The 24,042-nt window shown below is 66.2% G+C and overlaps 1 protein-coding gene across 1 annotated transcript; it reads right to left on the bottom strand.

The window, feature by feature from the left end:
* Nucleotides 1–1,495: 1,495 nt before the first annotated feature.
* MUC6 (mucin 6, oligomeric mucus/gel-forming) lies at nt 1,496–23,762 on the bottom strand. The gene is made up of 38 exons (XM_061203817.1): nt 23,705–23,762; nt 20,433–20,495; nt 19,784–20,024; nt 19,588–19,714; nt 19,196–19,286; nt 19,006–19,115; nt 18,642–18,849; nt 18,333–18,455; nt 17,797–17,917; nt 17,551–17,689; nt 17,358–17,462; nt 17,142–17,214; nt 16,918–17,055; nt 16,477–16,638; nt 16,304–16,398; nt 16,079–16,211; nt 15,732–15,981; nt 15,601–15,653; nt 15,400–15,509; nt 14,790–14,941; nt 14,501–14,642; nt 14,294–14,404; nt 13,757–13,942; nt 13,433–13,672; nt 13,153–13,309; nt 12,839–12,982; nt 12,550–12,612; nt 12,179–12,301; nt 11,958–12,065; nt 11,301–11,526; nt 11,009–11,236; nt 9,357–9,802; nt 7,596–9,029; nt 5,489–7,268; nt 4,986–5,146; nt 4,226–4,630; nt 2,000–2,102; nt 1,496–1,673 (listed from the first exon to the last, which is right to left on the bottom strand). Exons 1-38 carry the CDS (start codon nt 23,760–23,762, stop codon nt 1,496–1,498), a joined length of 8,787 nt encoding a protein of 2,928 aa, XP_061059800.1.
* Between the last annotated feature and the right edge of the window lie 280 nt (nt 23,763–24,042).

The raw sequence follows: 24,042 nt of genomic DNA, 5'->3' as shown, positions 1-24,042 counted from the left end.
GTGGGTACTGGGGCCCCCCCGCGCTGCGGACGCCCACTCAAGGTTCCCACAGCCACCACCCCGTGCAGCCCCTGCAGGGCGCAGTTGTGGCGGCTGAGGCTTTGCGTGTGTGGCAGCATGGCCGCTGGTGGCACCGCTTTGCACTGCAGATGGATGGCGTGGCCGTCGTGCTTTTGTTCAAGGTGCTGGGCGGTACGCGGTGCTTGGGCTCCAGCATTCGGACTGCCAGCTCGGGGCTGGTTTCTCATGTCAGCTGACGCCCTCCCTCCACCCACCGTTCTGGGTGAGCATCCATCAGCAAAGAAGAACAAATGCTGGGATGGCGATCGGAATGTGTGTGGTCTTTGGAGGGAAAGGCACCCGGCATACGGCTCAAGGTCCCGTCCTGTGGGGCTGCATGGGGCGCTGAGAACCGATGACACGGGCCCGTCGTCCGGAACCTGTTCCCCAGTCACGGGGGTGGAAGCTTAGGTGTGTCGAGGTGACGTGCCTTTTGTTCTGCACTTGGGTTCGGGACGTGGGTTGAGCCTGTGGGACTCATCCTGGTGGGGCCTGCGGCCTGGCCTTGGCTCCCCCAACTCCATGGTGCGCGTTGGGGGCCTGCCTTCTGGAGGCCTGGGTCTAGGGGACCAGTGGGCCCAGGGGTTCCTTCCTGGGGAGTGAGCCTGCTGAGCTCAGGCGGGGTGGCCCCAGCCACAGGCAGGGTACAGGGCCCCGCGGGACGGAGGGCCTCACAGGAGAGTAGTCCTGAGCTGGGAAGGGTGAGAGGGCCTGCAGGGGAGGGGAGGGGAGGGGAGGGGAAGGCCGGGGGCCCGCAGTGGCATCCCTCCTTGGCCCAGACTGGTGCGGGTCCAGCCCCATGGGCCGGACGTGGGTCTGGGGACTCAGGAGTGCCTGAGGGCGCGGGAGACAGCAGGGGCAGAGCTCAGGAGCCTTTGTGCCTTGACCAGTGCCAGTTTATTTGTTGTCTGTTCACGGTGGGCTCATGGCGCGCAGTGCCTGGTGCCCCCTCCCCAGGGTGAGCTTTGTCGGTGGGCAGGCGGTGACGCTGGCCTCTCCCTTCCCTTCCCCGACTGCAGGGCCCCTCTCCTCGCTGTGACCCGAGCCTCTCCCCAGCCCTTCTCTGCTTGCGCGGCCCCTGTCTCCCCAGGAACCCCCTCTGCAGCAGCCTTCCTGGCTCCTGCCACCGGGGGCGGGGTTCTGGTCCCGGCAGGACTGGACGGCTGTCTTCCAAGGCCGGGAGGCTGTGTGGAGGAGCGGTGGGCAGTGCCCTGTGCAGTCCCAAGGCTGGCAGTCCAGTGCAGCCTGCTGGGTTTGGTCAGGGTCTGCAGGACCCCCGCCTGCAGCCCCTTTCTCTTCAGATGCCCGGGGGAGCTGCACCTGAGGGCTCTTTGAGGCCATGCCCTGTGCCTAGGAAAGGGGCTGCTGGGCACAGTGAGTCGGGGTGAGCGGGTGTCGGGGGCGCGGCTTGGTCCTCGCTCCCGGGGCCGGGTCTCTAGTCTCTGCAGCGCTGGGAGCGGCACGTGCAGCTGCTGAACACCTGCAGCGTGAGTGTCAGCCGCTGTCCCCTCACCCTGGGGTCCGGGCAGGGCAGCACGAGCTGCTTCTCCTGGGAGCTGAGCGGGTGGCAGCAGCTACAGTTGGTGTCCACTTGCATGGTGTCAGTGTTGAAGCTGCGGAGGAGCGGCGGCGGGGAGCGCAGGTCAGGGCCGCTGCCTTGGGAGCGCTCCTGCCCCTCCCCGGTCGCTCGGAGAGGTGGACGCCAGGGTCCCAGGCTGCGCCTTCGGGGAGGGGCTGGCCTCGCATCGCTGACCTCCCCGGCTCCCGGCAGGTGTGGTGGAGGTGGGTGCGGGCCGGGGCCCCCCGATGGGGCAGCACGCTGCCTGGGCCGGGAGCTCTCGGTGGATCATCCCCAGCTCCCACTGGCAGCGCCTCTGTCGAGCAGGGCGGGTTCCAAGTCCGGGACCTGGACAAGGACCGCACGGGGCCGACAGCTCACCTGGCTGAGGAGGCGCAGACGCCCTCGCAGCGGGTCACCGTCACGTTGGCCGTGCACCCCTGGTAAGTGACCTCTTCCTCAAACTCCCTCACGCTGCAGGTCCCTGGGAGCCGAGAGGCAGGCATCAGACGGCGGCCCCGCGGCTGGGTTGGAGGACAGGTGTGGCCTCTGGGGGCTCCGCACCTGGCCCTCTCAAGGGCAGCAACTGACGTACCTGGCTCTGGGCCTCGGGTTTTTAAATCCCTTTTCCTGTGGCACGGTGGATAGTGCCGGCTCCACCAAGGGAAGGCTGCCAGCTGCCCGACAGCTTAGATGATCTGGATGTGGCCGTGTGGGCACCCGCCAGCACTTTCGTGCCCACGGTGGCATCTTCCCTGAGCCCCCACCCTGCACTCGGGCCCCTGCCCCAGGCCATCTCCCCTTGTCCGAGCCCCACTGAGCTCAGACCTCATGGCTTTGCATGGGAACAAAGCCTGATATCAAGTCTCTCATTGTGTGTTTTCTTCCTGAAAGTTGGCTACACTGGGAGTCCCCCAGGGTCAAGGGTTTTCTCAGAGGACGAGGCAGATTCCCAGCACTGGCCCCAGCCTCCCTCTCCACCTGCTCTCCTGGCCTGACACCAACCTGTGGGCAGAGGTGTTTCTGGTCTGCTGGGCTCAGTACCTGCGGTAGGGATGGGGTAGGATATCAGCATCCCCTGAGGGGACATTTGGTATCACAAGAGCTCCCTGCAGGGGTGTGGACCTGGCTGTGAGCTCTGTCCTGCATCTGTCCCAGTGGACAGACTGTAGTGGGTACCCTGACAGCTGGCAGAGCAGTGTTGCCATTAGAAACTGCCAGTGTGGGACTTGAGTGAAAAAGCAAAGACTGGACAGTCTCTCCTGCCTTCCCACCTGCCCCCTTCCAAGGTCTCCCTGTGGCCTCGAGCCCTGCCTGCCCTGCTTTTCCAGTGGAGGTGGGACAAGAGGCCCGGCGGGGATGGGGCTGTGGGTACTTCGCTGTGGCTCCCACTGCCCCCAGCTCTCCTCCCCTCCTGAGCTCCTGCTCCCTCGCCCCACGTCCCGGGTCCCCTCTTCATGGGCAGCCTCCACCCCGTCCTTGTCCCACAAAAGAAAACACTTCTTCTTTCAACACCGTCCTGCGGTGGCGGACAGTCCTGCCGGGGGAAGGCTGGGGGTGTGAGAGGGGAGCCCGCTCCAGGGGACGGGTGCTGTGCAGGGGAGGTGGTGTCCCTGGAGGACAGGGTGGGCTTAGGCAGGCCTGGGGCAGGAAGGTAGAGCAGAGCTGGAGGCACCTGCAGCACTGAGACCTGGGTGGGCGCCAACCCTGGAGTGCAGGCGCCCCGGCCGCTAGTCCCAGCTCGGGCCCCGACGATCACCTGGGGTGAGGCGCGTGCCTGCTTTCTGCAACCGGGGGGAGGGTTGCGAGAGTTGAAACTCAAGGTCCTTCTGAGCTCTGCAGAGGGTCGCTGTGGAAGACTGCTGAGGGGGTCACCTCAAAGGGAGGCCAGGACTGCAGCAGGGACGTGGAGGGGCGGGGGGCTGAGGGAGGCAGGTGCAGGACAGTCAGGCCCTGAGGTGGGGAAGGGGGCCACCTGGGGGAGGCCAGGCGCCCATTTAGGCCAGACTGGAATTCACTGGAGCTGAGCCCTGAGAAGAGGGGAGAGAAGATCTGGGACCTGGCCAAGAAAGGCTGAGGAGAGGCCCCGAGAACATGTAAGCAGCGTACAGCAGAGGACAGGCTGGAGAGGGGCTTGGGGGAGATGTGACTCGGCCACCGCCTGCTGGTGGAGGCCCTGTCCTTCTAGACACCCCCAGGACACAGCTGAAGCACCGAAGCTCAGAGACCTGGAATGGCACCCGGGGCTGGTCAGAGGCCAAGCTGGGGCTCCCCCAGGCTGCGCGTGACCCCGAGTCTGCTGAGCGCCTTGTGCTGCCGCGCCACCCCCAGGCAAGGGAAGTGAAGGCTTTAGGGGGAGCAAAGGAGACACACCTGCCGCGAGGGCGGGGCCAGCCTCTGGGGGTGTGCGCAGGTCATGATGGGGCGCGGCAGGGGTGGGAGCAGAGGCCGAGAGGCAGTGCCCGTAGGGCCATCAGGAAGTGTGAGGCGACGAGAAAAGGCGGAGATGCCATGGCAGTGACCCAGAGTGTTGTCCAGAGTGGAGAGACAAGGCTGAGAAGAAGTGTGCACCACGGGTCGTGAGGTGGCTGCAGAGATGTCACTCACCTGGAGAGCTGGGTAGAGATGTGATGAGAGAGGAGATGGATTGGTCCCTGGTGGAAAAGGACCCGGCAGTGGGAAAGGAGGAGCTTCCATGCGCAGTGATGGAGCTGGTCAGGAATACGGTGGCCGGCAGCCCGGTGGTACTTGGCTGTCTGGTGGTGAGGTTGGTGGCTGGAGAATTCGGGATGGCTGTCACCCCCAGGGTAGAAGACAGGAGGCCCTGCGTGGGGGCTCGGGTCGTGAGAGAGGTGGGCTGTGAGGTAGTGGACCGAGAGGACAGAACTGAGGAGGTGGGGTTGCTGGCTGTGGTCCGGGATGTAGGCAGGACTGTGGTACTGGAAGTGGGGAGAGGGGACAGGGTGGGAGAGGATGGAGGTGAGAGGGAGGACCTGACAGGCGTGATGGTGGCTGGGGAAAAGGGGCTGGTAGACAGGGAGGCTGTATGTGATATGGTCACAGGTGCAGAGGGGGAAGGGCTGTGCGGAGCTGAACTAACGGTTGGGATGCTCTGTGAAGTGGAAACTGCTGAAGGTGATGGGGAAGATGATATAAAAGGAGGAGTGGTGTGTGAGGACACGTGAGAAGGAAGAGAGGAAGTAGTGGGCAGGGAGGAGAGAGTGGAGGTGCTGGATGAAGACGAGGGGTAATGTGGAAGATTCGATACAGAAACAGAAGGGGTGAAAGGACTTTGGCTTGGGTTTAGAGGAGTTGGAGAAGATAACGTAGAGCTAAAGCTAGAGCTTTGTGGTAGTACTGTGCTGACCGAGTTCTGGGCTCGGGTGGTCCTTGTTGTGGTCTCTGTCAGTGGTGGGGCTGTGGGTGTGGCGGTCCCTGTTGTGGTCTTTGTTAGTGACGGGGTTGTCGGTGTGGTGGTCTCTCTTGTGGTCTTTGTCAATGGTGTGGCTGTGGGTGTGGGCTCTGTTTCTGTGACAGGGACGTGTGTCGATGTGGGTGGGGTGCCAGTTGGCTTTGGGGTGGTGGAGGTAGTGTGGGACCTTGTTGGGGTGATGACTCGGTGAGAGGTTGGAGTCACCAAAGAAGTGGCAGATGTTGACACATGGATGGGAAGGGTCTCTGGGTGTGATGTGATAGGGTAGGTGGTAGTGGTCTGGAAGGGTGTTCCCGTGGATGGAACTGTTGTGTGGGAGATGGTGGGGACAGAAAGGATGGCGGTGGAGTGAGTGGTGAAAGGGGTATGTGGCCCAGTGGGGGTGGCCGTGGCGGTGTGTGTCAGGGGTGTCCCTGCCCCCCTACTGGTGGATTTACGGGAGTTGGTGGTGAATGGTGGGGACGTGGTTACATGGAGGGCATTTGAAGTAGAGTGTGATACCGGGGCCGTGGAGGCTGTGGCTGTGCTGACCGAGTTCTGGGCTCGCGTGGTCCCTGTTGTGGTCTTTGTCAGTGGCGGGGCTGTGGGTGTGGCGGTCCCTGTTGTGGTCTTTGTCAATGGCGTGGCTGTGGGTGTGGCGGTCCCTGTTGTGGTCTTTGTCAGTGGCGGGGTTCTGGGTGTGGCGGTCCCTGTTGTGGTCTTTGTCAGTGGCGGGGTTCTGGGTGTGGTGGTCCTTGTTGTGGTCTTTGTCAGTGGTGGGGCTGTGGGTGTGACAGTCCCTGTTGAGGTCTTTGTCAGTGGCGGGGCTGTGGGTGTGACGGTCCCTGTTGTGGTCTTTGTCAGTGGCGGGGTTCTGGGTGTGACGGTCCCTGTTGTGGTCTTTGTCAGTGGCGGGGCTGTGGGTGTGACGGTCCCTGTTGTGGTCTTTGTCAGTGGCGGGGTTCTGGGTGTGACGGTCCCTGTTGTGGTCTCTGGCAGTGGTGGGGCTGTGGGTATGACGGTCCCTGTTGTGGTCTTTGTCAGTGGCGGGGTTCTGGGTGTGGCGGTCCCTGTTGTGGTCTTTGTCAGTGGCGGGGCTGTGGGTGTGGCGGTCCCTGTTGTGGTCTTTGTCAGTGGCGGGGCTGTGGGTGTGACGGTCCCTGTTGTGGTCTTTGTCAGTGGTGGAGTTCTGGGTGTGGCGGTCCCTGTTGTGGTCTTTGTCAGTGGCGTGGCTGTGGGTGTGGTGGTCCCTGTTGTGGTCTCTGTCAGTGGTGGGGCTGTGGGTGTGATGGTCCCTGTTGTGGTCTTTGTCAGTGGCGGGGTTCTGGGTGTGGCGGTCCCTGTTGTGGTCTTTGTCAGTGGCGGGGTTCTGGGTGTGGCGGTCCCTGTTGTGATCTTTGTCAGTGGCGGGGTTCTGGGTGTGTCGGTCCCTGTTGTGGTCTTTGTCAGTGGCGTGGCTGTGGGTGTGGTGGTCCCTGTTGTGGTCTTTGACAGTGACGGGGTTCTGGGTGTGGCGGTCCCTGTTGTGGACTCTGTCAGTGGTGGGGCTGTGGGTGTGACGGTCCCTGTTGTGGTCTTTGTCAGTGGCGGGGTTCTGGGTGTGGCGGTCCCTGTTGTCTTTGTCAGTGGCGAGGCTGTGGGTGTGGCGGTCCCTGTTGTGGTCTTTGTCAATGGCGTGGCTGTGGGTGTGGCGGTCCCTGTTGTGGTCTTTGTCAGTGGCGGGGTTCTGGGTGTGGCGGTCCCTGTTGTGGTCTTTGTCAGTGGTGGGGCTGTGGGTGTGACGGTCCCTGTTGAGGTCTCTGTCAGTGGCGGGGCTGTGGGTGTGACGGTCCCTGTTGTGGTCTTTGTCAGTGGCGGGGTTCTGGGTGTGACGGTCCCTGTTGTGGTCTCTGTCAGTGGCGGGGCTGTGGGTGTGGCGGTCCCTGTTGTGGTCTTTGTCAGTGGCGGGGTTCTGGGTGTGGCGGTCCCTGTTGTGGTCTCTGTCAGTGGCGGGGCTGTGGGTGTGGCGGTCCCTGTTGTGGTCTTTGTCAGTGGCAGGGTTCTGGGTGTGGCGGTCCCTGTTGTGGTCTTTGTCAGTGGTGGGGCTGTGGGTGTGGTGGTCCCTGTTGTGGTCTTTGTCAGTGGTGGGGCTGTGGGTGTGGCGGTCCCTGTTGTGGTCTTTGTCAGTGGTGGGGCTGTGGGTGTGGGCTCTGTTTCTGTGACAGGGACGTGTGTCGATGTGGGTGGGGTGCCAGTTGGCTTTGGGGTGGAGGAGGTAGCATGGGACTCTGTTGGGGTGATGACTCGGTGAGAGGTTGGAGCCACCGAGGAGGTGGCAGATGTTGACACGTGGATGGGAAGGGTCTCTGGGTGTGATGTGATGGGATAGGTGGTAGTGGTCTGGAAGGGTGTTTCTGTGGATGGAGCTGTTGTGTGGGAAGTGGTGGGGACAGAACGGGTGGGGGTGGAGTGAGTGGTGAAAGGGGTGTGTGGCCCAGTGTGGGTGGCCGTGGCGGTGTGTGTCACGCCTGCACCTCTACTGGTGGATTTATGGGAGTTGGTGGTGAATGGTGGGGACGTGGTTACATGGAGGGCATTTGAAGTAGAGTGTGATACCGGGGCCGTGGAGGTTGTGGCTGTGCTGACCGAGTTCTGGGCTCGCGTGGTCCCTGTTGTGGTCTTTGTCAGTGGTGGGGCTGTGGGTGTGGCGGTCCCTGTTGTGGTCTTTGTCAGTGGCGGGGCTGTGGGTGTGACGGTCCCTGTTGTGGTCTTTGTCAGTGGCGGGGTTCTGGGTGTGGCGGTCCCTGTTGTGGTCTTTGTCAGTGGCGTGGCTGTGGGTGTGGTGGTCCCTGTTGTGGTCTTTGTCAGTGGCGGGGTTCTGGGTGTGGCGGTCCCTGTTGTGGTCTCTGTCAGTGGTGGGGCTGTGGGTGTGGCGGTCCCTGTTGTGGTCTTTGTCAGTGGCGGGGTTCTGGGTGTGGCGGTCCCTGTTGTGGTCTTTGTCAGTGGTGTGGCTGTGGGTGTGGCGGTCCCTGTTGTGGTCTTTGTCAGTGGCGGGGTTCTGGGTGTGGCGGTCCCTGTTGTGGTCTTTGTCAGTGGTGGGGCTGTGGGTGTGGCGGTTCCTGTTGTGGTCTTTGTCAGTGGCGGGGTTCTGGGTGGGTCGGTCCTTGTTGTGGTCTTTGTCAGTGGCGGGGTTCTGGGTGTGGCGGTCCCTGTTGTGGTCTTTGTCAGTGGCGTGGCTGTGGGTGTGGTGGTCCCTGTTGTGGTCTTTGTCAGTGGCGTGGCTGTGGGTGTGACGGTCCCTGTTGTGGTCTCTGTCAATGGCGGGGTTCTGGGTGTGGCGGTCCCTGTTGTGGTCTTTGTCAGTGGCGGGGCTGTGGGTGTGGCGGTCCCTGTTGTGGTCTTTGTCAGTGGCATGGCTGTGGGTGTGGTGGTCCCTGTTGTGGTCTCTGTCAGTGGCGGGGCTGTGGGTGTGACGGTCCCTGTTGTGGTCTTTGTCAGTGGTGGGGTTCTGGGTGTTGCAGTCCCTGTTGTGGTCTCTGTCAGTGGCGGGGCTGTGGGTGTGGCAGTCCCTGTTGTGGTCTTTGTCAGTGGCGGGGTTCTGGGTGTGGCGGTCCCTGTTGTGGTCTTTGTCAGTGGTGTGGCTGTGGGTGTGGCGGTCCCTGTTGTGGTCTTTGTTAGTGGCGGGGCTGTGGGTGTGACGGTCCCTGTTGTGGTCTTTGTCAGTGGCGGGGCTGTGGGTGTGACGGTCCCTGTTGTGGACTTTGTCAGTGGCGGGGTTCTGGGTGTGGCGGTCCCTGTTGTGGTCTTTGTCAGTGGTGGGGCTGTGGACGTGACGGTCCCTGTTGTGGTCTTTGTCAGTGGTGGGGCTGTGGGTGTGGCGGTCCCTGTTGTGGTCTTTGTCAGTGGCGGGGTTCTGGGTGTGGCGGTCCCTGTTGTGGTCTTTGTCAGTGGTGGGGCTGTGGGTGTGGGCTCTGTTTCTGTGACAGGGACGTGTGTCGATGTGGGTGGGGTGCCAGTTGGCTTTGGGGTGGAGGAGGTAGCATGGGACTCTGTTGGGGTGATGACTCGGTGAGAGGTTGGAGCCACCGAGGAGGTGGCAGATGTTGACACGTGGATGGGAAGGGTCTCTGGGTGTGATGTGATGGGATAGGTGGTAGTGGTCTGGAAGGGTGTTTCTGTGGATGGAGCTGTTGTGTGGGAAGTGGTGGGGACAGAACGGGTGGGGGTGGAGTGAGTGGTGAAAGGGGTGTGTGGCCCAGTGTGGTTGGCCGTGGCGGTGTGTGTCACGCCTGCACCTCTACTGGTGGATTTATGGGAGTTGGTGGTGAATGGTGGGGACGTGGTTACATGGAGGGCATTTGAAGTAGAGTGTGATACCGGGGCCGTGGAGGTTGTGGCTGTGCTGACCGAGTTCTGGGCTCGCGTGGTCCCTGTTGTGGTCTTTGTCAGTGGTGGGGCTGTGGGTGTGGCGGTCCCTGTTGTGGTCTTTGTCAGTGGCGGGGCTGTGGGTGTGGCGGTCCCTGTTGTGGTCTTTGTCAGTGGCGGGGTTCTGGGTGTGGCGGTCCCTGTTGTGGTCTTTGTCAGTGGCGTGGCTGTGGGTGTGGTGGTCCCTGTTGTGGTCTTTGTCAGTGGCGGGGTTCTGGGTGTGGTGGTCCCTGTTGTGGTCTCTGTCAGTGGTGGGGCTGTGGGTGTGGCGGTCCCTGTTGTGGTCTTTGTCAGTGGCGGGGTTCTGGGTGTGGCCGTCCTTGTTGTGGTCTTTGTCAGTGGTGGGGCTGTGGGTGTGGGCTTTGTTTCTGTGACAGGGACGTGTGTCGATGTGGGTGGGGTGCCAGTTGGCTTTGGGGTGGAGGAAGTAGCATGGGACTCTGTTGGGGTGATGACTCGGTGAGAGGTTGGAGCCACCGAGGAGGTGGCAGATGTTGACACATGGATGGGAAGGGTCTCTGGGTGTGATGGGGTGGGGTAGGTGGTGGTGGTCCAGAAAGGTGTTCCCGTGGGCGGACCTGTTGTGTGGGTGGTAGTGGGGACAGAACGGGTGGGGGTGGAGTGAGTACTGAAAGGGATGTGTGGTGTGGTGGGTGTGGCCGTGGCGGTGTGTGTTAGGGGGTTGGATGCGGAGTGTGTGGTGTGACTGGTGGTCTCCTCGGCCCTAGCAGTGGTGGCTCTTGACAGTGGACTGGTGTGCATTGTGCTGTGGCCTGTGGTGCTCTCCGGGGGTCGTGGACGGTCCGTCTGCTGTGTCTCCTGGCTGACTGGGGTTTCAGGGGTCCAACGGTGTGTTGAGGACACTGTAGAAAACAATGGTGGTCAGTTCACTCCCTCCTCCTCGTTACCCTACCTTGGAGTGTGACCTGTTCATCACCCACACCTTCCACATCGTCCTTCTCACATGTGGCTTCTGTGTGTCCCTGGTGGTGTGTCCAGGAGTTTTCTGAATGACTATCTCATTCCTCTCCCAAACCCCACCCCGGCATTCTCTGCGGACCCTTGTTGCATCTTAGCTGCTTGTAGTGGGTTTTGGGGTCCCTCTCCAACAGCCCTGCATGGCTCTGTCCCCTCAACGCTACTCTCAGGGTGGCCGTTGTTCGGGTGGGCTCGGCTGTCCCTCCATGGCTCCCCTGCCACTGGCCTTGGGAAAGGGCTTCTCTTCTCGCCTGCTGTCAGGGGAATCGGAGGTTTGTGGCCCTGCCCCAGGGTTGGGGCCTGCACTTGGGTCAGGGGCCTTTTGGAGCCCTGGCCTCCCCTGGGGCCTGTGGACTCCCTTGGTGGGGGTGGCCGTGGTGGATGGGGGCTTGGGTGCTGTGGCCGGGGAGATGTGCAAAGAGGAGCGTGATTAGCCAGCCAGGCTGCCCCCTCCCTCGGGCCTGAGCCAGCCCTGTGTGGTCGTGGGGGTAGCCCAAGGCTGCCGTCTTCCACGTGGCCCCACACAGCTTGGGCTGGGCGCTGGGGCTGCCCCGCCGAGGCCCCTCTGTGGGGACAGGCAGTGGTGGCATGCTTACTTGTGGGGGACACTGTGGAGGTCCCTGATGTTGCTGGGGTTGGCGGGGCTGCTGTGGTTCGCGCCGTGGACCGAGCTGTGGACCGCGTGGCTGTGCTGCGGGAGGATCCTGTGGGCCGCGTTGTGGCCCGGGTCACGGTGGGTGCCGTGGCTGTCGACCTTCGAGTGGCCGTGGCGGTCGGCGCTGCTGTGGCCCGTGTGGTGACGGTGGAGGTGGTTCGAGGCGAATCTGCAGAGAACAACGCCCGACATCCCCTTCAGCCCCGTCCGCACTGCCACGGGCGCCTCCTCACCCATCCCGGGGCCCTGGCCCGGGCGCCTTACCTCCCGAGGAGAATGTTGGTTGTGTCCGGGTGGTGGGGGCTGTGGCTGTGGCTGGAAGGCTGGGTGTCCGGGTCGGGGCCTCAGGTGTGGCCGGGGAGCTTGGCGAGGGTCTGGGGGAGCTCAGCCCAGTGGTGCCGGGGGTCACTGTGGTGCTGGCCGTGGCTGTGGTGGGCCTGGTTTCTGTGCCAGGCAAGCCTGAGTGTGGCACACATGCTATTGTTGTGGGGTAGGGAGCTGCTCTGGCACTCCCTTTGGGAAGAGCCCTTCACTTCCCTGCTGGGCCCCCAAGCCACGCGGGCTGGGCAGGAGCCCTCAGGGCAGTGGGGGCCCCCGGCAGGGCATGTGTCCTTTGGCCCTGCTGTGCTCGGTGGCCAGGCAGCAGGGCCCAGTGGGGCCTGCCAAGCCCCTCCCATCTGACTTCCTGGTCAGCACCTGCTGCCCCCACGGTGCCAAGCAGCCCAGGGCCAGCCCAGGTGCACCCTGCCCTGCCCCACACCCGCAAGCCTGGCTGCTGCCGCTGGGTGGACAGACACAGGCTGGGCTGGCTGCAGGCCGGCTGGTGGAGCCGGGGAAGAGCCCTGGGAGAGAGCCTGCTTCCCCTTGGCACCTTGCATGTGTACAGTCACCTGCTGTGGGCAGCGGCACGGTGGGCGACGACGCTGCAAGAGGAGGGGTGGTCGGGGGTGCTTCCTCCCGCCTCGCCTCCGCCTGCCTGGGCCCTTCAGAGCCTTCAGCTGTGTCCCCAGGGTGTGAGTCAGAGGACACGGGGGATGGAGGTACCGCAGACGTGCCGGGACCCCTGCTCCCCATCCTCCTCCCCTCCCCATCTTCTCTCCCCTCCCCCCACCTCTGCATTGATGGGCCTGGCAGGGACTGGAGGGGCCAGCCGGGGTGCTGCCCAAGGGTAGCTGCAGGTAGTGTCCAGTGCCCACCAGGCCGCCTGTTGCCGAACTCCCAGGAGGTCCCTGCTCTGCACCCACACACCCCAGCAGGCTGGCAGGACCCGGGTGTGCCGTGTGGCCGCAGGCTGGGTGAGTGGATGTTTGGGGAGGGGAGGGGAGGCGAGGGCCAATCCCTTTCCCTGTGTCTCTGGCTGCCCTGGTCTCTGGCTGTGCCCCTGGGGAGTGGGGGTGCTGGGGGGCTGGCCAGAGGTTTGGGCAGGAGCTGGGAGCTCTGTGGGGGGGCATGGGGGGCTCTTGGGCGGTGGACTGAGCTTACTGCATGGCAAGCACATCCCCTTGTCGTGGTCGAAGTACTCGTTCTGGGAGCAGTTGTAGCAGCCTGAGGGGGGCGTGCAGAGAACAGCCAGACCTCAGTGTCCAGAGCCAGAAGCCCCTCTTCCCCAGGCCTGGTCCCTCCCCTCTCTCTGCCGGCCTCTCCCCCGATCCCCAGGCACAGGTGCCCACCCGGGTCCCCACTGTCAGACACGCCTCCACATCCTGCCCGCCAGCGCTCCCAATCCCTCCCAGGCAGCCCCTCCTCCCGTCTCCTTCTCTGCGCCCAGTACCTTCGATGTTGGCGCCCGGGACGCTCTGCGGCCACTCGGGGCAGAGGCACGGCTGGTAGTGCCATGTACAGTTGGCCTCCTGGGCATACTGGTACTTGCCGCTGCCCACCTGCGTGTGGGTGTTGTAGAAGTCGCAGTAGATGGCTGGGGGGAAGGGCACCGTCAGGCGGCAGAGCTGGTCCGGGAGCCCGCACCTGCCAGCGGGCCCCGGGCGCCTGTGCCTCCCTGGGGGTGCCGCCCGCCCGGGAGAAGCGCTGCAGCCGGACATGCCGCCTGTGGCCCCGCGGGGGCCTCTGGGCAGGAGCGGGACTCACGGCAGAAGTCTGGGGACCGCCAGTCCACGCACACGCCCTTGTCCACGCAGGCCTGGGCGTAGGCGGCCACGGCGTCACACAGGCACTCGCAGTCCCCGCCGACATCACACCCACACGCGTCGCGCACGCAGGCCTCGTAGTAAGGCAGGCGGTACACCTGCGGGGGCCGGCCCTCAGCGTCAGGCCGGGGCCAGGCTCCTCCCGGCCACCCCTCCCCTGACGGCTTGGCTGTGGAGCCCGGGGCGCCCGCCAGGGCAGGACGGGGCACTTGGGGGGTCACCTGGCCGTGGCAGGCGGCGAAGGTCTGGCTGTTGATGATGCTGCACTTGCGCTCAGCCCAGGAGCGACGGAAGGTGTTGAGGCTGCAGGGGTCCAGCGTGAAGGTGGTGTCCCCGCACAGCGGGCTCTCCTTCCAGGAGTTCACGAACTCCAGCTCGCTGGACGCCAGGTACTTGCTGCGTGTCTGGAAGTCGTCCTTCATGTTCCCGTTGTAGTTGCCGCACAAGCCGCAGAGGGCGTCCTGCGGGGGCTGGTGTCAGGTGTCAGGTGGCCGGCAGGCAGGGACTCACCACTCCCTGGGGCTGTGGGGCAGGGGCGGCGGTACCTGGGAGGCACGGGCAATCTTGATGAAGACGGTCATGTGCTTGTTCCAGATGAGGGTCAGGTGGTACGTGCTGCTGATGGTGGCATCCAGCACCAGGTGCAGGGAGCTGGCCTTGACCCGGAAGTGCATGCTGGGGTCCTCCCCGCTGACCGTGTAGTTCCTATCCGCCAGCATGATGGACAGGCCCTGTGGGGTGCGGCTGTCACAGGATGCCTGCCCACGTCCTGGGTGGCCACTAAATGCCGCTGGGCTCTGCCTCCCGGCCTGAGCTCTCCGTGGCAGGGCCAGCCCTGGCCTGGGGGGTCTGCCCTCTAGAGCCTGCTGTCGGCAGAAGGTTCCAGAACATGCTGGAAACTGTGCTGAGGGCTGAGGGTGAGGCCTGTGGGAGAACCCCTCCCTGCTGCACGGTTGTCCAATTCCGGGGACACTGCTGCCCGTGATGTGGACGTGGAGGCCAGGGCACAGGGCTGTGAGGGCCCCGAGAGGCCAGGCCCTGGGGCCTCAGGGGGAGGTTGGGAAGGCCACCCGCCTGCTCACCCCCAGGAAGATCTTGATGGCCCGCGAGCAGGTGACGCCTGACTTCCCACACACGACATTCTCTGTAAGGATCTTGAAGGTGGGCTGCGAGTCGCTGGCACCGCAGCTGTCCTGTGGGGAGACGGCGCTGAGGAGGAGCCGGCCCTGCGGCCCCCCGGGCCCCCCGTGGCCCCCCTGTGGTCCCCTGGGGCCCAGACCAGCACTCACTGTGGCCAGGATGTACTCGCAGTTGCCATCAAACACGAAGCGCTGCCCATCGAAGGTGACCACATGGCCCTCGCCGTAGAGGGTACAGGTGGATGGGCAGTGGGCACTCTGCTGGCACGTCCATGTCCCCCTAGAGCAGATGCTGTGGGAGGAGCAGGGCATTCTGGGGTGACTGGGGTACACGCACCCCCGCAGGACCCTGACCTCGCGGGTTGGTAGGGACCCCTGCCCGCCCCGAGGGCTCAAGGGCAGTTGGCCACCAGGGTCTGCGGGTAGGGCTGCGGCTCACCAGCTCTTGCAGTCCGTGTGGAGCTCGGCGCCCTTGGGATAGGAGACGCCTGCAAACTCGCACGGGCACTCCTCGGGGGGCACACACTGCCCGTTGGCGTTCTCGTAGAGCCCCTTGGCACAGACACAGCCAGGCTCACACTTGGTGGGCACCTGCAGGGAGGAGGGTCAGTGGCCCCTGGAGGGTGGCCCTGCTTGCAGCCCTGGGACCTTCTGAGACTCCCCAGCATTCTCCCCAGACCTGCTCCCTGCGTCCATCCTGCTCTGGGCCTTCCCTTAGCACAGCTGCCCCTCTCTGAGGGGCATCACCTCTGCGTCATGGCTGGGCTGTTGTACGCCCACCCCAAGCTGGCAGGGCCCACGGTCCTCAGGGAGCCCACAAAGGAGCACACCCGGCGGCCACGCCACCGGTCACGTGCATCAACGGGATGGTGGGAATGGAGCATGGCCCGCCTTTCATGAGGGGTCTGTGGGAATCTTCTTGTGGGCCAAGGAGAAGATGTTGGGGCGTCCGCCGTGGGAATGTTTAGCCCAGGGTGTCCCCGGCACCCCCAGGCGGTGGGACCTGCCCTCTGAGGAGCGCGCGTGCCCCTCGCTCCACCCGGTCTTACACAGGGGGTGCCGGTGGCCAGCATCTGACAGGTTGGGGCGCAGGCCGCCCCGAACTTGTCCTCCGAGGACTGGCTGCAGGACTGGAACGTCTTGGGGGCCGAGCAGGTTGCTGCAGAGACAAGGGGCCTGGGGTGAGGCGGGCCCGGAGGGGCCAAGGCACCCACAGTCCAGCTCCGCCAGCCTCGGCCGCAGCTACGTACCCAAGAGCATCTGAGGCTGTGCCGGGCAGCTCAGCCGCCCGTGGACGCAGTAGCTGCAGGAGAGAGGTCCGGTGAGCGCCGCCTGGGCTGGGCTGCAGGCCGGGCGGCCGCCCTCTGGACCCCTCGCTCACCAGATGACGCCATTGACCATGGTGGACTCGTCGGCCAGGATGAACTTGGAGCCGCCCAGGAGGCAGGGACACTGGGCCTTACGCACACACTCGGTCTTGTGGTTCAGGTAGGTGCCCTCGGGGCAGTTGCAGCCGTCCACGGGCACGGCGCTGGGGTGGCACTCAACCTCGCGGTCGGACAGTGACAGGCACGTGCGGTCGCAGGCCTGGCTGTCGTAGCTGAACGTCTGGTTGCCTGTGCAAGGGGTGCCTGCGGGGGACCCAGAGTCAGGCCCGGTGTGTGTGTGTGTGTGTGTGTGGGGGGGGGGGTGGCACCAGCCCCGCCAGCCCCGCCGGCCCGTACGCACTGCAGTTGTCCACGCTGCCCCTCCAGCCCTGGAGCAGGATGCCCCGCGAGGTGCATGCGAGGGCGTAGTCGCCCAGGGCGGCGCAGATGTGCGGGAAGGTCTCCTCGTAGTTGCAGGCCTGGTACACGCACCTCTGTGGGCAGACAGGGGCCGTGGGTGCCCACCCAGGACCCCGAGGGTGCCCCCCGCGCCCCCCACACCCCCGCTGCCCACGGGGCCGCCCACCTTGTAGAAGGGCTTGGGGTCCACGGCGGCGTGGCACTTCTCGAACACCGTGCCCTTCTTCACCAGCACCGCGCAGTGGGTCTCCGCGCACACCTCTGGGGGGCAGGCCGGCGTGGGTCAGCCGTCCGCCGCGGTCTCCCGCCCACCCCGCAGCCCTCCTGGACGGCACTCACTGTTGAGCTGGCTCATGGAGCAGGGGTCGGTCTCACGCTCGAGCGCGGCTGGGCAGTTCCCTGCCCGCCAGGAGTCCACGAAGAGCGAGGCGGTGCCCTCGGCGATACCCATGCTGGTCGTGAAGTCGTCCGTCGTGTCCCCGTTGAAGTTGCCGCAGAGCCCTGGGCCGGCCGGGCGTGAGGGTGGACTGGCCCATGCCCCTGTCCTGCCCCACCCTCCCCAAAGCCCGTCTTCTCCCCTAACCACGCCCAGGGTGAGACGCCATGGCTGGCTACACCCCTGGGAGGACCAGCCGGCTAGGTGGAGCCGGCCTGGGCCGTGAACGCGCGACACATTGGGTCAGTGCAGGGCTCTGCTGGGCCCCTCCTCCTCTGGAGTGGCCGAGCCGGGTGGGGACGGGGCAGCTGGGCCGACCCTGGGCAGCCGGGGGAGGGACTCACCTCTGGTCTGGCCTCTGAACTGGGGCCCGACAGTGATGTACACCTGGAACACGGGCCACAGCTGGATCACGAGCTCCAGCCCGAAGGTGGTGACCATCTGGATGTGGGTGGATGTCTGCCTGAAGACTGTGATGTTGCCTGAGGGGATAGGGGCCTCAGCAGGCGGCCTGCTTTGGGACCCGGCTCGTGAGGCCCTGGGTGCTGGGTGGGGGCTGAGGACGTACGAGTCTTGTACGGCAGCCACTTGGTGTCCCTGTTGTTGGTGATCACCTCGTCCTGAGAAATCACAATTTTGTCCTGCGGGGAGGGTGGCTGAGTTACGGGGGGCCGGGAGTTGCGGAGGCCTCCGCCTCCCGCGGGCCAGGCAGGGTGAAGGGGGAGCTGGGACGCATCTGCTTGGGGCCCTGGGTGGGCGCAGGTGGCAGGCGGGGTGGCCTCACCTGGCTGGACATGTAGATGACAGCGACCAGCGATGTCTCCGAGTGCGAGTACCCAGACTTGTCGTACACGGCCATGAGCGAGCCCCCGTCGGGGAGCTGGGGGCTCTGGGAGGAGGGGCGGCTCAGCACAGGGGGCCCGGGGTGCTCACGGCGACCCCCCATGGCGGGCCCCCAGGCGGAGGCTGTGTCCTACCTGGAGGAGGATGTAGGTGCAGGTGCCGTGGAAGCGGTAGGGCCTGGCGTCGAATGTGGTGACGAAGGAGCCGCCCTCCAGGGCACAGCGCCTGGGGCAGGGCCGCTCCACGCACTCCCAGTGGCCCCCGGAGCACCGGCTGTGGACGAGGAGGCATGACCCAGGTGGCCCCCAGGGCTGAGGCCGCCGCGTCCCCGTCCCTGCCCCCCGCCTGCCTGCACGCCTCTCCTGCTGCCCTGCACTCACCAGGTCTGGCAGGCGGCTGTCGTGACCTCCCCAGGGGCGTAGACCACCCCGCTGAGCAAGCAGGGGCACTGGGGAACAGGCACGCAGCTGTGGTTTTTGGAGATGTCGTCCAGAACCGTACCTGCGGGAGAGGGGCTTCCTGGGGCTGCGGGCAAGGAGACCCCTCCCGCCCTCCTGCTGGGCAGCCCCTCCCCCACCCTGTCCTGCGGCGGCGGGGGCTGGGGGCGTGCCCCAGGAGAGCCTCCGCCTTCAGCCCCGCCTGCCTCGCAGCCTCCCGCCCCCTCGTGCTAGGTGCTGCTCCTCATTGGGCAGCGGGCCCTGTCCAGCTCCAACCCCGCCTCTGCCCACCACCTTACTCCCCATGGACGGGCACACACGGCCGTGGCCCAGGGCGGCTGTGAGCGCGGTGCAGGCAGAGCCCTCCCCGGGCCAAGTCCCAGCAGAGGGTCCGGGGGTTCCGAGCATGGGTGTGGGCGGAGCTGGTGCCCTGTCTCTGGGCTCCTTTCCGAGGGTCCTGGGAGAGCAGCTGTCCTCACCTTCCGGGCAGAAGCAGCCGAAGGTGCAGAAGCCCGGGCAGCTGTGCTGCGGGTTGGAGCAGGTCCGCACGCAGGTCTCGCCGCACTCCCGGTACACCTGGTTGGCTGGGCACCGGCCCACAGCTGCAGGCCCGTGTGGCCCTCGTGAGAGGGGTCGGGCGCCCAGGGCCCGGCCACCCACCCCACCCTGGCCGAGGACTTAGGCCAGCCCCTCCTCCACCTGGGTCTCCTCTGTCTCACAGACAAGGGGGGATTGGGGGCATCGTGTCTGGAGCCCTGGCCCTCCCCCCGACCCTCCCCAGGACTCACAACAGAGGCCAGGGCCCCGCCAGCTGTTGACGGGCTGGCCGGCCATGCTGCACTGGCGCGAGTACTCAGATAGCGTGGCACAGCTGCAGTTGTGCCGGCCGGGTTGGGCACACGTGGCCATGTCCGCCTGGCAGCTCAGCAGGAAGGGCTCCTTGGGCACGTTGCACTCGGGGGACACCAGGGTCAGCAGCTGGATGCAGGTCTGGGCCTGGGCACAGGGACACTCAGGGTCATAGGGGTCAAGGCCACATCCCACACCACACATGTGACTTGGAAGTCTGGGGGTGTCGTTGGCCTCGGGACCCTGCCAGATCCCGTGAGCCGGCCCCACCCTGGCCCCGGGGAGCCCGACCGCCTCACTTACGTTCTCTGCCTGCAGGACCGGGGGGCTGGGGATGGCCTCATAGGCACAGATCTCGTTGGGGTCATCCAGCTTCTGGAGGGCGGCGTACTTAGGGGGTTCCAGGAGTTGGCCTGGGGTGTGGGGTGGGGCAGGGTCAGCACCATGGTTGCTGGGCCACAGAGGGGTCTCCCCACCACTTCCCCCCACCTACCGTCCTCGCTCAGAAACTCATTGGTCTTCTCACCGTCGAAGTTCCCACACAGCCCACACATCTTGCCCATGTGCTTCTTCTCCACCAGGACCTGGAGGGGTCGGGCACCGCCGTCGGGTGGGCGGGGAGGCGCACAGGACTCCCAGGGCCCCAGGACACCTCGGAAGCTGCTCACGCCTGCTCCAGGGGCCCAGAGCACCCCTCACGGGGAGGGTCCTGGCGCCACGCCACCCCAGGGTCTGCCCGCCCGGCTCCTCCTAGGGGACCTCCATTCTTGCTCGATGGAGGGAACTGAGCCAACAAAAAGCCCAGGCTCCTGGCCGGGGTCAGGGCCCCCATCCCCAGGAGGGCAGCTCCGCAGCCCGGTCCCCCGACCCCTGCCGCGTCCTCACCATGAGGTGGGTGCCCGGACCCCACATGACCACCAGCTCCAGCTCCAGCTGCTTGGCCACCAGCCGCACGCTCTGGCCGAAGGGTGTGATCTGGAGCCCGTTGCTGGTGTAGGGCAGGCTGACGACCCTGCAGGGTGACAGCAGTCAGCGGCCGCCCCTCGGGCCCCCAGCCGCCCGGCCCGGCTCTGCAGCCTACCCCACATCCTTGACGGAGATGACCGCCTTCTGCACAGTGACCACAGAGGCCCCCAGCTCCACGATGACCCGGGAGATGTTCCCGCTCGGCCCTCGCCGTAGCTGCACGCTGAAGGTGGACGAGGCATCCTTGCACATGGCCGCAAAGATGTAGTTGCAGGTCCCCGAGAAATCATACACGTGGCCGTCGAAGGTGGAGAAGTGGCCAGCCCCCCATGTGGAGCACCAGCCCCTGTCTGGAGCTGCGGAGAGAGCGGGCGGGGTCTCGGAGCCCTGCGTCCTCCCGGCTGGTGGGGCAGGTCTGGGGCCCCGGGGAGCCCACACTGGGAGACAAGAGGCTTCCCAATTTCTAGGCCCTCCTGGGGTGGGCGGGAGAAGGGCCCCGCCCCCCACACCCATCCCCTGCCTACGGGAGCGCAGGCCTCTGTTGTGGTTGGGGTCTATGGCGCCATCAGCCCTGGGGTCTGTAGGACATGAAGCTGCAGCTTAGCCCCCATCCAGCAGGGGCAGCAGGGGCTTGTCTCCCCCAGGCGAGGGTGGTCTGAGGCTCTTCCGTAGCTGGAGCCTCTCGTGGAAACCCCAGACACGGTTACCCTGTAGCAGGGCCGTGGCCGGTGGACACGGGGACAGGGGGCTGCCGTGACCCTCACCTGTCTGCGGGGAGTCCTTCAGCCTCTGGAGGCCTGGGGGCACCAAGGAGCTGTTGTCCAGACCTGCGTGGACAGGGCCCGCGGTCAGTGTGGGGCTGCCCAGCTCTGCTCGAGGGCTGTGGCCGGCAGCGTGTTTGGGGTGAGCCGGGCCCGGGGCACGGCGGGGAGCGCCAGCGGGGCCGCTCCTGGGCTGCACAAGCTCCGCCGTCCCCGCCGTCCCTTCCTTTGGTCGCCTCAGAGGGACCTCTCTGAGCTGTCACCTGCTGGGGCTGGGGACACAGTGGGGATGAGGCCCCGCCCCCAGGCACACGCACGCGTGGAAGGGCGGTGAGTGGGGCCAGAGGGTGAGGAGGGGGTGGCCGCAGGCGCTGGGAGCCGGGAGGTCCCTGGGGAGACGGGGTCCCGAGCGTGGGGCTCAGGGCTGGGCGAGCTGGGCCCCGGCTGTCCGTGGCGGCGTCTGGCCCGCAGCACCTGCAGGTCTGCCTGCCGGGCTCCAGGCACTGGCTCGCTCCCCAGAGAAGCCCGGGCACCGTGCACGCAGGTGGCGTGTGATAAAGGGGCTCCCGGCTGCGCTGGCTCCCAGTGGGCTCCCGTGTGGGCCTCATGGGGGGTGGTAGCTGCAGGTGGGGGTGAGGAGCCCTGATCCCAGAGGGGCTCGGGGCTCTGCAAGTGGCGGGAGGGTCAGGGAGAGCTGGGCAGGGGTGCCCGGGCGTCTGTGGGTGACTTGGCCGGCGGCGTGCCGCTGTCCGGCTACACCCGCCGAGTTCCCAGCTCAGCCCACCTCGGGTCCACTCCCTCTGGGGTCCGTGCCCGCTCTGCCGCCAGCTCAGAGGCTGAGTGAGGCTGAGGCCCACGGAGGACTTCTCCCTCTTCTGGGCCCTAAAAGTGGCTGTTTCTTTGCTGCTTTCCTCCCTGTCAACCTCCCGGCGCGCTGGCCATCGCCAGAGAAATGCCCAGTGAGGCTGCTCACGGCGACTGTCGGGACAGGAAGCACGGGCCCAGCCTCGCCTCCCCCATCCCTGCCCTGCTGCAGTCCTCCCTGCGGCCCCGTGGGCCCCGTGGGAAATGAGGCCCGGTGCGGGCGGGCGGCAGGGTCGTCCGCTGAATGCGGCCCCCGGGGGTCCCGTCCCTGCTGCTCCCCACCGCGCCCCCTTTTCCCCGGGGTCTGTGTGTTCCTGGGTGACACTGACCTCCCGAGTCACGGTGCTGGTCGCTGCCAGTGTTGTTTCTCTGGGTGACGCCAGGGAGCAGGGGTGCCTGCCCGATGGCACAGGGTCCCTAGGCTGGGCGGGTGGTGACACCTGGCCCCCTTCCTCTGCAGTGCCCACCACGCACGTCCACGCCTGGGGCCCCGCTTCTCGGCTCACCGCTGGCCCCCACGATGCCTAGAGTCGCGTCCACTGTGCCCCCGAGGGTCACTCCCAGATGCCCCCTCGCAGCGGCTCCTCCCTTCTCCGCCTTGTCACCCAGCACCAGCCCCCCGAGCCCTGTTGCGCTCCGGCCCTCGGCTCTGTCTAGTCCCCGCCCGGCCCTGCGGCCCCACTGTCTGAACGACAGCCCCCCAGCAGCGTCGCTGCTGCCCGCCTAGGACTGTCTGAGCTTCGCATCGCGCTCAGGTCCCTGGCTGGGACCCGCGGGGCCTGCAGGGCGGGCTGGTCCGCCGCCCCTGACCTTTCTCAGCCCCTGGACGGGCCCTGTGGTGGCTGGAGCACACGCTGTTTGTTCCTTCTGCACGCTTGGCAGCCCTGCATGCCCTGCCCGTTCTGGGTCAACCCTGGCCCGGCTCAGGGGCCTCTGTCCCGGAATCCCCAGCCCCCAAGACCCTGATGTCTGAACTGGTGCTTTGAGGCCTCTGGTCCAGGAGGGCAGGGCCTGCCTCTCGCTCCCCCTGATGCCAGCACGGAATCGGTGCTCAAAGAGTGTTTGCTGAAACGTGGAGAGGGCCCCGTCCCCCCCCCCGCCCCCCCGCCCCCCCGCCCCGTGCAGCATTCACAGCCTGGACCCCCATGGCTCCCCAAAGCCACGCCCCTCACTACACTTGCTGGCCTACACCCCGCCCCGCCTGGCTCCCGGGCACCTCCCTCCTCGCCCTGGTTCTGGGTCCAGGTCTGGGGGTCTCCAGGGCCAGGGATGGGCCCAGGGAGGCGGCCTCGGATGGGCAAGGTTCCTGAGTGCTCAGGGCCACCCTTGGTGGGAAAGCTGGTGCCTGGGGGGCGGGGAAGGGGCTTCGTGGGAGGCAAGGGGTGGAATGGGCCCAGGGGGGGCCTGCTCTACTCGGAGCCCCCAGCCTGCCCCCAGCGCCTGGGCCATGGCCAGACGGCAGGCCTGGCGCTTCTCCCTGGCTCCTAGCTGAGGCTGGTGGGGCTCTGGGGCCGCCAAGGAGAGGGCAGCGGGGCAAGGACCTATGAGGCAGGCAGGAGCGAGTCCCGCTGGCTCGGAGACCGGGGCTCTGGGGCGGGTGCCTGCAGTCAGCAGGAAGGGGCTTCCCCCCTGGCCATCAGGGGACCCCTGGGGGCTGGCCCCTCCTGGGGGGCGGGGCCGGGGTGAGAGCCTCCCAGGCCTGCGGCATCTGCCGTGCCTGGGGGAGTTGGCCGAAGGGACCTGTGGGAGGAGGAAGGGGACCCCCGTCCCAACAGCCTGATGGGTGAGGCTGGGGGCACTCGGGCGGGACGGCCCCTTCCAGCCTCCCAGGTCTTCAATCCTCATGGCAGCCACACAGAAGGGAGGCATCGCCCGCACTTGTACAGACCTGGAAACTGAGGCCCAGAGCCCACTTCGTGGTTTGTCTGTTCGCAGCCAGGACCCAGTGGAGCTGGGGTCTCTCCCTGAGTCTTTCGACTTCAAGGCCCACAAGGCCCCCTACACGCCCTCTGGCTGCCCCTTGGGGACCCCCAGAGGCATCTCGGGACCCAGGGCCCAGCGGGGAGAGTGACAGGGCCAGGCTGAGCGCTGAGGTCCCAGCACTGTCCCCGCCTCGCACGCCCACGTCTGCCGCACCACTACTGTGGGGGAGACTGCCTGTCGCCCCGGATTCCCACGGGCTGGGCCAGGCTCCGAGGCCGCCGGCGGGGACCTGGGCCTCGGCAAGTGTGGGGCAGCCACGGAGCGAGGAGAGGCCTCCTGGGCCTGGCTTCCCCTCCCATTCCCATTCATCAGCGTCCCCACGGCCTAGCCGCAGAGGCGAGAAGGCCTGGGAGGACTTCCCACGCGCGGGGCCCTCGGAGGGTGTCTGGCCAACCCTGGTGCATGGCCTGCAGGCCCCCCCCACTCACCGGCGCTGAGCAGGGCACCCCCGCAGGAGAGGAACAGCAGCAGCCGGGGCCCGAGCATGGCGCGGAGAGGAGAGCGGTCACTGCCGGACCCGACACCTCCCACCGCGGGACACTGGGCAGGCTCGCCGCACCTGTGCGGCCTGAGTGGCCTCCCCCGACGCCTTATATAGGGGCCAAGGGCCCTGCCCCGCCACGCCTGCTTGTGCCCCACGCTCCCGTCCGGTAATTGCCACGGACAGCCAGTCCAGTGGTGGCCAAACAGGATCTGGGGCGCTGCTTTATCAGGACCTGGCCTTTGGAAAATTCTTCAGCGGGCAGCGGCCCCGTTGTCACTTACC

This window comes from Eubalaena glacialis, chromosome 10 (assembly GCF_028564815.1).
Source record: "Eubalaena glacialis isolate mEubGla1 chromosome 10, mEubGla1.1.hap2.+ XY, whole genome shotgun sequence".
Lineage (NCBI taxonomy): Eukaryota > Metazoa > Chordata > Mammalia > Artiodactyla > Balaenidae > Eubalaena > Eubalaena glacialis.
The sequence above is the reverse complement of the archived record's forward strand: the minus strand, read 5'-3'. Positions and strand labels throughout refer to the sequence as shown.